Here is a 14,230-nt window from a genome sequence, read left to right as displayed (position 1 = left end):
GAATCTATCCCACATTTCTCATTTCAAAACAATCCTTCAGGGGCACCTGATTGGCTCAGTTGGTTAACAGTCTGACTTTTGCCCAGGTCGTGATCCCAGGGTCCTAGGATTGAGCACGCATCCCCTCGTCGGGCTCCCTGCTCCCTCCCTCTGCCTCCCCACTCCACTCCCCCTGATTGTACACACTCTCTGTCAAATAAATAAATAAAATCTTTAAACAAACAAACAAAACAACCCTTCCTTGACCACACATCACACTTCACCACTTTCCTTCTACTCTTTTTTTTTTTTTTTTAAGATTTTATTTATTCGACAGAGATAGAGACAGCCAGCGAGAGAGGGAACACAAGCAGGGGGAGTGGGAGAGGAAGAAGCAGGCTCCTAGCGAAGGAGCCTGATGTGGGGCTTGATCCCATAACGCCAGGATCACACCCTGAGCCGAAGACAGACGCTTAACCGCTGTGCCACCCAGGCGCCCCCCTTCTACTCTTGAGAGCCAAGTTCCTCAAAACAGTAGTCACTTCTGTTTCTTATCCTCACACATCTCAAGTTCCCAAGCTTTCCTAGTCACTTCTTCGTTCTCTTCTGACTTCTATGTAGGTTAGTGTTAACACTTTATATACATACAGTTATACAGTATATGTTTTTTGTCTTTCACTTCTCACATTAGAAAGTTTATTGATTTTGTGTAGCTGTAGTTTATTCATTTGCATTGCTATGTGGTATTCCGTTGTGTGACTTTATCACAATTGATTTACCCATTTTATTGCCGCTGGACTTTTTCCCCCAATTTTTTGCTATTGTGAAAAATGCTTCTGCGTCATTCTCATTCATGTGTTTCAGTGCGCATGTGTACACATTTCTCTACCTGAGAATGGTGTTTCTGAGGTCCCGTAGGTAATACCTATGTTTAACTTTAGTTGAAATTGCCAAACAGATTTGCAGAATTAATCATTCCAATTGACACTCCCACCAATAGAGCATGAGACTTTAGTTGTTCCACATCCTCATCATAGCTTCTTTTCATTTTGGCTATTCTCGTGGGCGTATAGTGCCATATCATTTTTTTAAACACCCTAATTATGGAAGTTTTCAAATATATAAAACAAGGAAAAAATGGTATGATAAAGCTAGCTTCATCAACTACCGGCTTGTATCATTTGGATTCATGATACCATTCTGTAACCCCCCCACTTCCTTTCCCATTCCTCTTCACAAATATTTGACTTGAACCTGTCTCCAGAAACCCTTTACCTACATTTTTTCTGCTCTTTTATTCCAAGTAAATGCTGTATGCCTCCTTTGTCTCAGAGAAAATAGAGGCTATCAGTTACAAATTCCCTTAATTTCCTGTACCTCAGTGTATGAGCTTATCCATAATTGTACCAGTCTTCTTATGTCCTTTCCTTCATTCTTATCTATTAATTTATTTATTTTAAGGTTTGTTTATTTATTTATTTTAGAGAGAGTACACTAAGGTTTGTTTATTTATTTATTTTAGAGAGAGTACACGTCCCTGCTCCNTAATTGTACCAGTCTTCTTATGTCCTTTCCTTCATTCTTATCTATTAATTTATTTATTTTAAGGTTTGTTTATTTATTTATTTTAGAGAGAGTACACATCCCTGCTCTTGAGGGGGGAGGGGCAGAGGGAGAAGGAGAGAGAATCTCAGGCAGCACAGGGTGGGGGTGGGGAGTGCTCCATCTCACAACCCTGAGATCATGCGTGACCTGAGCCGAAATCAAGAGTCAAGCGACCATAACCAGCTGAGCCACCCAGGCATTCCCCTCCATTCTTACTTTAAAGTGTCTTGTTTCCTATTTTCTAAGCATCATTCTTTTGTGGGGTGTTGATCCTTCAGTCTCTGAGTGTTCTGCTATGTGTATTTTTAAATCTCTTTCATTCTATTTGCTCTTTCCTTCTGACTCATATAAACATGCTCTACATTTCTCATTTCAGAACAACCCTTCCTTGACTCTCCATCACACTCTACCACTTTCTTCCTACCCTTGAGAGCCAAGTTCCTCAAAACAGTAGTCGCTTCTGTCTCTACTCACACATTATCAACCTCTGTAGGTAGATATATCCCATTGCAACTCCTCAAAGCCTTTACCAAATCAGATTTGGCCTAGGTCACTAATTGTGCTCTTTTTTCAAATGTAGTAGATATATTTCAGAGTCATTTATTTACATAACATATTTTGAGTTCTTCCTGTATGGAAGGCGCTGCTTAAGTGTGAGGGATAAAAGATTAAAAAATACCTTCTCAATACTATAGGAATTTATGTCCTAGTAGAAGTGACAGGCTTTTTTTTTTTTTTTTTAAGATGTTTATTTATTTATTTATTTGACAGAGACAGCCAGTGAGAGAGGGAACACAAGCAGGGGGAGTGGGAGAGGAAGAAGCAGGCTCCCAGGAGAGCATGGAGCCCGATGTGGGGCTCGATCCCAGAACCCTGGGATCACTCCCTGAGCTGAAGGCAGACGCTTAACGACTAAGCCACCCAGGTGCCCCAGTGACAGGCTTATAATATGGCAGTGAATTGTCATATTAGATACTGTTTATTGAAAGATACCAGGTTGTGCTGGAACTGTTCTAAAAGCTTTTCATACATTCTTTTATTTAATTCTTAAAATGGAGTAGGCATTATTAATTTCTATTCTAAAGGAGAAAAGCACTAACTTAAAAAGGCTGGAAATTTGCCTATAGCCAAGCATTTGGTAAGCTCAGTCTGAATTTGAACCCAGATCTGACTTTAGAGCCCATGCTATTAATGGACGGAACTGCTTCCATAATTCAGTATGCTCATGTGTCAGAAATGTCTGCATGATTAAGTGAGCTATGAGAACTGCTTACTACCTTTGAGTTGTGGAAGAAGGGGAGGAGATGGATGTCAGGGGAACACTCCTTGGTTGATTGATTGTCTAAAATTAGGACATATTTAGATCTGAAATAGATATTTTAGTTCAACACCCTTAATTTATGTTTAAGCCCTAAAGAAGCAATAGCATGTCCAAAATGATAGTGGGTTTTGTTGTTGTTTTGTGACAAATGACAACAGATTCTTAGTCTAGTATTTATTTCCCTATTAAAAATAAGTTCACCCAGGGGCACTTGTCTGGCTCTGTCAGTAGAGCTAGCAGCTCTTAATGTTGGAGTTGTAAATTCAAACCCCACATTGGATGTAGAGATTACTTAAAAATAAAATTAAAAACAGACAAATAAAGATTCACACAAACTCCTGAACCATGTGCTACCTAAAATTCTGTCTCCTAGAAGTTTGGTATAGCAGAGGAAAAGTGTGAATTCCAAAGCCTCCTCCACCCGTGGTGATTGGAGTGGGGTCTAAAACCTACTCCTGGTGATTCATAGTGATTTTTATTTTTATTTATTTATGTATTTATTTTTAGATTTTTATTTATTTGTGTGGGGAGGAGTGCACAAGCAGGGGGAGCGGCAGGCAGGGAGCCCGACGCAGGACTCAATCCCAGGACCCTGGGATCATGACCTGAGCCCAAGGCAGCCGCTTAACCGACTGAGCCACCCAGGCGCCCCTGTAGTGATTTTTAAAACCAGGTCTCTGTGTTCAAGGGTGTTTACTGGTGGACTTCTACTTAAAGGATAAATGTGGCTTGGCAGCCAGTCTGCCTGCATTTGTATCTTGCTCCCCTTAGTAGCTTAGATGGCTCTCCCCATTTGTACTTCTTCACTGTAAAATAGGGGAATGGTTTTACCTTCTTCAGAGTTATGAGAATTTAGAGTTAATATGTATACACTTTTGAAAAATGCCTGACACATAATAAGCACCCAGTCACTGTTAGTTACTGTTTGTTGTTAAGATAATGATTTCCCCATTTCCATCTCAGTTTATTTTTTCCTGGATACCTGCTTGTTTTCTCGATGGGGGCAGGGAGCTGGAGATTCATATTTTAAAAACTGCATAGAAAAGCATATAAGTCCACTTAATGTCATGTCTTATTAACTTATCTAACTGTAAGTATTATTTTCTTAGCTGAGTACATATTAACATACTGTACTGGGTAGCCCATGTGGGAATTTAAACAAGCAAAACCCCTAGACAGCAAAGAGCCTAATTTCTACCTTCCTCTAAGTGTTTTTCTTCTCTCCCCCAGCAATATTGAAAGGCCTAGTTGCAGTAGTTAACTATGATATTAACATATTTAAAATGTTTTTTTCTTTTTCCTTTCTAGAAACACTATTTAGGTGACTTTTAAAAATTGCTAATCCCAAAGCAACTTCCTGGTGAAAAGGAAAGTTGCCACAGGTTGGAGGGAAGGTCAAGGAGATGATCTAAATAGCATGGCAGTTGCATTTTTTAAAAGTTTTTCTATTTATTTTATTTTTATTTTTTAAAGTAAACTCTGGCCCCAGTATGAGGCTCAAATTCAGACTCTGAGATCAAGAGTCACATGCTCCGCTGACTGAGCCAGCCAGGTGCTCCGGCCGTTGCATTTTTGCAGGAATTGGAATATCCTAGTGACTTGATTGCTAACACAGGCATCTGTAGTATTTGTTATCAGATGCACACACAAAATTATACTTGTCCTGATCCCCGTGTCCCTTAAACATATCAGTTCCTGAATTACCCAGTTTATTTCTTAACGTTAAAATAGTAACTCTTAGAACATTCTTTTATATTTCTCAAAAAAAAATCAGTAAATTAATAACCATTGATGTTAAGTTATCATAATGTACCCCTTCCCAAGAAATCAAAGAAATACGCAAGACTTTTGGAATGTAAGTTTAAATTCTTTTTTTTCTAGTCTTTTCTCCCCTTTTTTAAAAATATCTTTGGAATGACTCCAGATATTTTGAGAAACCATGCATCAGTATGTAGTATTTTTTATTTTTGCTTCATGTTCTAAGGATAGTTGAAAAATAGGACAAGTGACTTTTCCTCGGCTGTAGTTGTGACTTTAGAATATTTACACATAAAAGGTTTTTTTTTAAGTTTTTCTTCATGTCCAATTTCTCTCATGTTAATGTAACCATATATAGAGTTACATACATGTTAATTTCTTACTAGATTTGCTAATATTTCTGGTAATGTGAGTATTAAATTAATAAGCGTCAGTCTTTGCTCCTGTCAGCACATGATCAGGTTTGTTCAGCCTTTTATGAGCTGTATCCCCTGTCTAGGGATCATTGTTCCATTCCTTTGCTTTCCTGGATTCATGGTCTCCCGTGGCCCTCCTTCTCATGCTTTTCCCACAAGGACTGGTGGTTTTGTGTCCCATTAATCACGTCCTCTTTCTTTATTTTTTTTAAAGAGTTTTTTTTTTTTGTTTGTTTTTGTTTTGTTTTTTTTTTAAAGGTTTTATTTATTTATTCAACAGAGATAGAGACAGCCAGCGAGAGAAGGAACACAAGCAGGGGGAGTGGGAGAGGAAGAAGCAGGCTCATAGCAGAGGAGCCTGATGTGGGGCTCGATCCCCACAACGCCAGGATCACGCCCTGAGCCGAAGGCAGACGCTTAACCGCTGTGCCACCCAGGCGCCCCAATCACGTCCTCTTTCAAACAGTTCCTTCACTTTCCCTCTTCTCTGAGCTCCTGCTCTCCACTTAAAGTTCACCAGTTTTGGCTAACGCCAGGTCTGGGGGTTATTTTTGTTTGATTTTTTATTTTTGTATAGATTTTATTTCTTATTTTAGAGAGAGAGCACAGAAGAGAGTGTGAGCAGGGAGACAGGCAGAGGGAGAGGGAGAAAAATCTCCAGCGGACTTCCCGCTGAGCGCAGAGCCTCCCGCAGGCCTCCATCTCAAGACCCCAGCCTAAATCAGGAGTTGGACAATTAACCCACTGAGCCAGCCAGGTGCCCCTGCGGGGCTTTAGTAAATGAGGCTTGGGACATACCCTCCGGAGATGAAGTCCTGAGACACTGTCAACTGAGTGAAAGTGTACATGCTTAGGATGGGCCCCATAAACAACTCCCAACAACAGAGGAACACGTTACTGTATAATACAGAAGAGACAATTAAACACTGCCTGTGTAGGACAGGGAAAACTTCAGAGGTGACAGGTAAGAGGTACTTTGATAAATGGCTGAGATGCTTTCAGTGGGAGAGGGTGGGCCGGGGAGAGAGTGGGCAACATGCACAAACACAGGGGCTCCACAAATAGGGCTTACCTTTTTCTCCTTAGTGCTTCCTCTCCTTTCTTTGAGTTTCTATGTTTGATTGGCCCCAGACACTTTGTTGTAGTTCCGTCTTTAATAGCAAAAGGTCTTAACTGATTTTCACCTACTTTTAGTTGCATTACTTGTTAATTTTTCTCCACTACTTTGAAATGGACCATCTTTCATCTGTTTTCCTTTTCTTACATGAAGGTGCTTGTGCCTGTGAGTTGTGTTTTTTCTTTTCTTTCTCTCCTTCCTTCTGTCCTTTTTTACCTGAGTCTTTGACTTCAAAATCAAATGTGAAATGTTTACTGGGGGTACCGGGTAGGAAGGATACACAATAAAGCAGCAACTTCAGTAAAGCAGGAAAGTGCTTATGATGGAGACGAGAGTTGCCCGAGGTGTACCTAGAAGACATCTAATTCAATCCATGTTTGGGCACAAGGAATGCCTCCTAGAAGAAGTGCCCACACTCAGACATGATCTTTAAAATCCCGGTGCATGTGCCATCACTGGTCAGACTTCACATTTAGTATCTTGTTGTTAGAGGTAAAAACATAAAAAATATGTTCGAAGCTATTCTGTTTTGTTTCCCAAAAGATAGAACAACAGAAAACCTTCCTTTTCTCAGCAAGTTTGTTAAAAGCTAGCTTCTGGTTTTCTGTCCTAATACAGTTAAATTTGTGGTTTTTTCCTTCGTAGCTTTGGTGTTTTCTATTTTTAAGACTTTATTTATTCAAAACATAATTGAAAATTCTCACATTTACTTCTCTTTTTAAATCAGCCATAAAATTTCATGAGCACTTTCCATTTTCCAATGATGTTAAGATTGCGAGAAGGAAAAGATACCTGAAGACCATCCAGGTCAGTGGGTAGCTTAAGCTTGAAGAAGTTTGTTAAAGGAATCAAAGCAGGTCCTCAGTTCAAAATGTTGTCTTCCTACTAGAGGAGTAGAATCTTTCATTGCCATTCTTAGGGCAGGAGCAGATCTAATGTTTGGTGGCAGATGACAATATCGAGGCTAAAAAAATACTTTGATGAGCTGGTGTCATTTTGATGCTCCAGTGGAAGTCAGACTGGGCAGGAAAGAAGCTCTGAAGATCCAAGTGTTTGAAACTTGTAGATCAAAAAAAAGCAAGCAGAGAACTGGGAGATGTTATTTCAGTCACTGCCAAAATGGGATGTAATTCATTTTGTTTACTTATATAATCCAGCGCTGAGCACTTATTAACTGGATTCTGCAAATACTTGCGGTTCATAATGTTCTACATATTTCATCATAGTGAATATAAGTTTAAATAAAGTTAGAAGACTTGTTATTTGATTTAGTTTTCAGGCCATGTTTGAGCCTTTAGGTAGTTTGCAGTTTAAATTCACTTAATTTGCTACATAAAAAGAATTGGGCAGCACCTATTAGGAAAGAATCCCTGGAGACACTGCTTGGGACCTAGTGTCAGCCTTTTATCTCCTACAATTTGTGACTGTTGCGTACTTCAACACTTGAAAAACTATGCCTCTGCAAAGAGCCCCTTCAGTGTTGCTAGGAAACCCAATAACTGTTTTGTACAATCTTGAGATTTTAATTCATTCTAGTGCAACACATTGAAGAGCAGTTGAGTGTTTTAAACATTTTTTTTTAGAAAGAAATGTTGAAAGCCATTTAAAAATGTTTAATTTTTTTTAGTAGCACACATATTAAGAAAATACCAATATAGGGGCGCCTGGGTGGCACAGCGGTTAAGCCTCTGCCCGGCTCAGGGCGTGATCCCGGCGTTGTGGGATCGAGCCCCACATCAGGCTCTTCCGCTATGAGCCTGCTTCTTCCTCTCCCACTCCCCCTGCTTGTGTTCCCTCTCTCACTGGCTGTCTCTATCTCTGTCAAATGAATAAATAAATAAAATCTTTTAAAAAAAAAAAAAGAAAATACCAATATAAAGCAGAAATAGGCAATCACCTTTTTGTGTTCCCTCTCTCACTGGCTGTCTCTATCTCTGTCAAATGAATAAATAAATAAAATCTTTAAAAAAAAAAAAGAAAATACCAATATAAAGCAGAAATAGGCAATCACCTTTCTTAAAATCTCAGTTCTCAAAAAACAACTGCTCTTAACAGTTTGGGATATTATCTTTCCAGATCATTTTTATACATATGTAACTGTTTCATAAGATAGTGTTTTAAGATAAAAGTAATTTTTATGTGTCAAGCAAGAAAGAATGAAAGATACTGTAATGAAAACTGAGCTGCATTTTATTCTAATGACTGCAGTAGAAGTAAGGAGAGCATGTTTAGGAGGATTTGAATATGTACACATTTATATTTTTACTGTTATTTAACTTTTTTGCATTTTATAAAATAAAAACTTGGAAAGCACAGAGGAACCAGAAAGTTTTAATGGTTTTGTTTTGTTTTTCAAAGAAAATTTCATTTTTTTATATTCTGGCTGTGATATTTTGGGGCTATGTCTTAATTCATTTTGGAATGGAATTTTCGTTCTGGAGTGTACTCAGATCGTTCTTACCTTAATACATAAAGAAGTATCAGTACCCAAATTAAATGGAGGTAACAAATTGTAGTAGCTATGGAAAGGAGATCTTCAAGTTGCAGGAACAACTTCTGGTAGATGAATACTCTATTTCAACGTTATAAAACTGATCAAATTTATAATCTAGTCACCAATTCTTTTCTATTATGCAGGGAACTAGAGCAGGAGATAGAGGTATCCACAAAAATTTTTAAACCCTTTTGGAGCTAATGATTTAAATCAGGACACGGAAGTTTAAATTTTACTTAAAAATACAAGGTATTATGGGAAGAAGATAAGCTAATCAACATCTAGAACACATGACAAAACCTTGGAGCCTACCTAAGTCAACTTAACAATAAAGCTTCTAAGGGGATAAAAAACCCAAGATAGTATATACTGAGTCAGTGCCAAATGGGTGATCAGAAAGTAAAGTACTGTGAATATTTGTAGGAAGACAGAAAGAAAAATCACTGTAGGCTGGAGAGGTAGAAGAATGCCTTAGTGAATGAGGTAGGAATTAGAACAGTTTATTAGAAGTGATGGAAAGTATTCCGAGGATTGAATATTAATTCAGGAGAAACACTTGAGATTATACACATAAATACCAAATCACAATTTTAAATAGAAATACGGACATGAAATGGAGATTGGAATAGTAATGAACATTTTTTAGGATATTAAGTAGTCCATTTGGGCTGAATCAGTGGGTTTGGGTGTTATATCATCAGTCTTCAATGTGTAGCAAACCAACCCAAACTCTAGAGGCTTAAAACAAAAAATGATGTGTTGCCTCGTGATCCTGTGGGTTGCCAGCTTAGGCCAGGCTGAGATGGGGAGTTCTGCAGGCAGCTGGTCTAGAACTGCTGGAGAGTCCAGGGTGGCCGCATGTTGAGCACTTTGCAGCTTTTGAACACCTCCATTCTCTCCTGTTTGGTTTGGTCACTCAGGGGCAGGGGTCTGAGAGGGCGAGGATGAGAGCAGCAGGGTCTCTTGAGGTCTTGCCTCGGAACTCAGACAGCAGCACTCAGACTATATTCTTTTGGTCAGAGTTAGGCCAGCCTCTGATTTAAGGGAGCAGAGAGTCTTGTGTCCAGTTTTGATGTGCTATTTGAGAAATACACTTAAATGTGATTAAAAGCTTATGATGGTGCTTGAATATAAACAGTTTGAATGTAGCCTCTTTCATTCTCAATCTGTTGGCTTCAATGTAGTATTAACATTTTATTACAAGTGACAGTTGATATGTATTAAGCTTCCTTGGGGATAATGGAAAGGATCGTAGGATGGCTAATAATTTAATTCTTTGTTTTGGTTTGGTCTGTTGGGATTTATTATTTGTTTTTTTTTTTTAAAGATTTTATTTATTTATTTGACAGAGATAGAGACAGCCAGCGAGAGAGGGAACACAAGCAGGGGGAGTGGGAGAGGAAGAAGCAGGCTCATAGCAGAGGAGCCTGATGTGGGACTCGATCCCGTAACGCTGGGATCACGCCCTGAGCCGAAGGCAGACGCTTAACCGCTGTGCCATCCAGGCGCCCCGGGATTTATTTTTTGAAAAACAACATCAAAATCATCATTATGGGGAATTAGGACTTGGATTTACTTACTCTCAATTTTGCTGTAGGATGTTAGTATTTTGGTGGCAGCAGGAGAAGGAAAGGGAGACAGGCAGGCCCTGTGTACCATAGTCTTAGTGCTTAGGGCCTCTTCCAGGTGAACATCCAGCCCTGCAAGTCAGTGTTGGGTGAGGGGGAGGTCCAAGTGAATGACCCGTTGGAGACTTTGGTTCTGCATACATTGCTACTTAAAGTTCATATGTAAGAAAATGTTGGGTTATCTCAAGGAAAACAGATGTGACAAATTAGTGCTATGCAAACTTTCATAGTGTAAACACTTAAAAAAATAAGTTTTGTGTGGTAGTTTATTTACATACTAAATTTACATTTTATATGCAATTGTTGACTTTTTCCAACTTTGGTCTTATAAGACATAGGTAGTGAACAAACCTGTTTTTATACGTGAAGTGAGATGAACAAAAGTGCTTTTCTCTTGAAAAACAAAATGTGAATGGATTATAAACTCAGTATTTTTTCTCTGATATATATCAGGAAACTACCATTTTGCTTGCAGTTTACTTTTACCTTTTTTTTGCAGATAAATGATACTAGTTTTGTTATAGTAAACCATTAGCAACCAAGAGGAGACTTATTGTTTAGTTCTTACAAAGATAGAGTGGGTTTAAACCATCTCTTTTTAGAGTCTTGGAATTTTTGTTTGGGCCTCAGGACATCTTATTTGGGTTTTTATATGCTTTTCAAATATTGCCATTCAGTGTTAATTCTCTGTGATCTAAGTGGGAATTTTATAGAATACAAATTCCAGAATAAGTTATAGAATTTTAAGATGTCTTTTTAACAATAATATGATGGACTTTTTCAGAAGAGAAATGGGAAGGGATGAAAATAAGAAAAGTCTTATGGATAATATTTAATATTTAAGGTCAACTATTTGATAAATTCAAAAATACATAAATTGACAGCATTTCTTCTCTTCGAGTTGTCATCATATTTATTGCTTAGAAATATTTTTAAGGGGTGGCTGGGTGGCTCAGTTGGTTAAGCGTCTGACTCTTCAAAAAAAAAAAAAAAGGCATCTGGCTCTTGATTTTGTCTTGGAGTCCTGAGATTGAGATTGAGCCCCACGTCAGGCACTGGGCATGGAGCCTGCTTAAGATTCTTTCTCCCCCTCTCCCCCTCCCCACAGCTCCCTCGCTCTCAAAAAAAAGGTATTTTTAAGCATTCAGTAAAAATTATAGAATCTAATTTAATGAATAAATAAAGATTTATTTAACATAAGCTCTGTGCCCAGTGTGGGACTTGAACTCATGACTCCGAGATTAAGAGCACATGCTGTATGGACTGAGCCAGCCAGGCACCTCTAATTTAATAAAAATTTAGAATTAAAGAAGCCTTAGTAGAAAACCTGTCAAAATTCATCAGCATGTGTCCCAGCAGCAAGAGTTACCAGTGTGTCTGTGGCACTGGGGCGAGTAGGAATTAATGTAGCCCTGAGTTAGTACGATACAACCGACCTTTCAGAGACTCTAGCTGAGTTCACTTCTAAACATCTGCTTGGCTGTAGAATACCCTTTACTAATAGAAACTTGTATCTCATGATGCTGGGAGGTTCACAATGCTCTTAAAGGAAATTGTATCAGATGAGATGATGTTAATATTGCCATTCCATGTCTACAAAGGCACAAACTGAATACAGTTTGTGTATTCACTGGGGACCACTGAGTTTGAACCTCATCACTCTGGTCACAAATCGCATCCTGTTCTGAACAGCTGGGTACGCTGAACGTGCTGTCAGCCTAACAGCAGATGCTTAGACGTGTGCATGTTTCTTTCTCCAGATTTCACCAGAAGTTTGAGTATCACTACTCCTGATCAGATGATTGAAAAGGCCAAAGGGGAAACTGCTTATTTGCCATGCAAATTTACCCTTAGTCCAGAAGACCAGGGACCACTGGACATCGAGTGGCTGCTATCACCAGCTGATAATCAGAAGGTGGATCAAGTGGTAAGTTTGCTAAGTGCTTGCTCGCTTAGTAGATGTCCCTGGAACTTCTTAGGTGTACATCACTATGTTGATCACACAGGCAGGGGTGGAGAGGAGGGAGCTATGTAGAAAGCCCCACACTTCTCTGGCTTGTGGTCTGGGTGAGGAACGCAGTCAATGTGATGGAATGTGAGGACACGTGTAGTGGAATGAAATGGATAAGTGGCCTGAGATTTCTTAGCAAAGGCTTTAAGGAAGAAGAGGAACTTAGGAACATTCTGAAAATCGGGAGTTGTAAGTGTGAGTCAGGGAGTCGTGGGAGGGGTATGTGGAGCAGGCATGATAGATAGCATGGTAGGAATATGCATAATGGGTTAGGGGACAGCAAGTGAACTAGACTTGTAGAGAATTAGACAGAATTCAGCTTTTTGATTTTTTTGTTTTTTAATTTTTTTTTTAAGTATTCAGTTTTTAACACAAGGATTCTGTTACTAGTATAAGGATCATCGAGTTTAACAGTATAATACAAGTACATATTACAACAGAATCTGTTTTCTGTATTCTTCAAGTTAAATATCCTGAATATGAATTTCTTAAAAAGCAAAATAAAATCTTCATAGCAAAACAATTTATAAAATATTTAATCTAAAAAATGAAATGGCAAGATACTGTTACAGAAATTTTTCTAGTTATAAAGTATTAAGAGTCTAATGTTGAAAACATGGAAAGCCAAAAGTGGCATAAAGGAGAATTGCCTACTAATCTCATCTCCAAACATATATATCACACTTTGTCTTTTATTAGTACTAAAATATTTCACTTAACTTAGAATATTTTATGATAGTTTGACACATTTAGTTCTAAAAAATAACAAATTATATTAGATCAGAGAGAGAAAAACAAGTCCAGATATTTATAGGAATATGGTAATACATGCATTCGGAAGAGAAAATTTATTTTTATTTATGGTCCATAGAAAAGAGGAGGTTATTAAGCCATTTATGACTGAAACAGTGCAGTTAGGTAATTGCTGTTTTTGGCAAATTCAGGCAGTTTACCCATGATGCATTTGTGAAGGAAAAAATTATTGTCTTTCTCCTAAGTTGTGAATGACTAGGGCTACCCCCTCCAAAGACTTATCTCTGCCCCGATTCTGTTACTGGAAGGAACTTCCTTCTGTCTTCCCTAAGCAAAACAGAGCCTGACTCATTCTATCTACTCAGCCCAGATACCCTGCCTCCCTGCTTGCTCTTCTTTCCCCTTGCTGTCTTCCATGGCAGCACCAGCACCCCGAACGTAGGCTTCTACCTGAAGTTCTGCATACTCCTCACGCCCTGGCAGTGCCGGGGCCATCTCCCCTTAGAGCCCATGACTGCTCCCGTGGTTCAGATGAATGAATGGAGAGCATGGGTCTGAAATGCTTCTGGCTTGGGACTCGTGAGAAAAGCCCTCTGAAAAGGTACGTCTAGAGACCAAGAAGCAGACAGTGCCCCATAGCCTGGCGTGTCTGTTCATGGAAGGAGGACCCCAAAGTCTTCTGTGCTGAGTGAGAGGCATGGCTTTATTGCCTACAGGACTTACGAGACAAGTATGAAACCAGGTTTTAGTGTCCATTTCTGGGTTAAAACCTACCTTCTAACCTAAAATGTAGTAAAATCAAACCAAGAAGAAAGGTAAAAGGGATAGGGAAAGATTGATGAAGAAGAGGATGCTTACATAGAATTTCAGCTACAGTATCTGTTAGCTGAGCCCTTACTTTAATTTAGTTAAACTAGTAGTCACTGTAGCAGGGGACCGGGCTGGAGAAGTTAACCATCCTTGTTCCTTATGTGATCTCTTTGGTCAGCAAACAGTTACCATGTGCTATGCACTGGCTGTGTGCTGGGCAGTGTTTATAGATTTTAATTGTATATAGTTATTTAAGCCTTAAAACACCCTAAAATGAGAATTTTTATGCATGTGAAGAAGAGGAAATGGAGGCCCAGGGTCACACAGCTAGCAACAGA

General features: G+C 38.9%; 1 protein-coding gene across 3 annotated transcripts in view; it reads left to right on the top strand.

Moving 5' to 3' along the window:
* Window positions 1-14,230, top strand: part of CXADR (CXADR Ig-like cell adhesion molecule) — a 64,932-nt gene that overhangs the window by 11,240 nt on the left and 39,462 nt on the right. For all 3 annotated transcript variants that reach the window (XM_019794357.2, XM_002914446.4, XM_011218711.3), the window contains exon 2: window positions 12,079-12,245. In XM_019794357.2, coding sequence (XP_019649916.1) covers window positions 12,079-12,245 — 167 coding nt within the window. The remainder of the gene's footprint in view (window positions 1-12,078; window positions 12,246-14,230) is intronic.

The sequence above is a fragment of the Ailuropoda melanoleuca genome, chromosome 1 (genome assembly GCF_002007445.2).
Source record: "Ailuropoda melanoleuca isolate Jingjing chromosome 1, ASM200744v2, whole genome shotgun sequence".
In the NCBI taxonomy this organism is placed as follows: Eukaryota; Metazoa; Chordata; class Mammalia; order Carnivora; family Ursidae; genus Ailuropoda; species Ailuropoda melanoleuca.
Note: the sequence above shows the minus strand (reverse complement) of the source record. Positions and strands in the feature narration are given on the sequence as shown.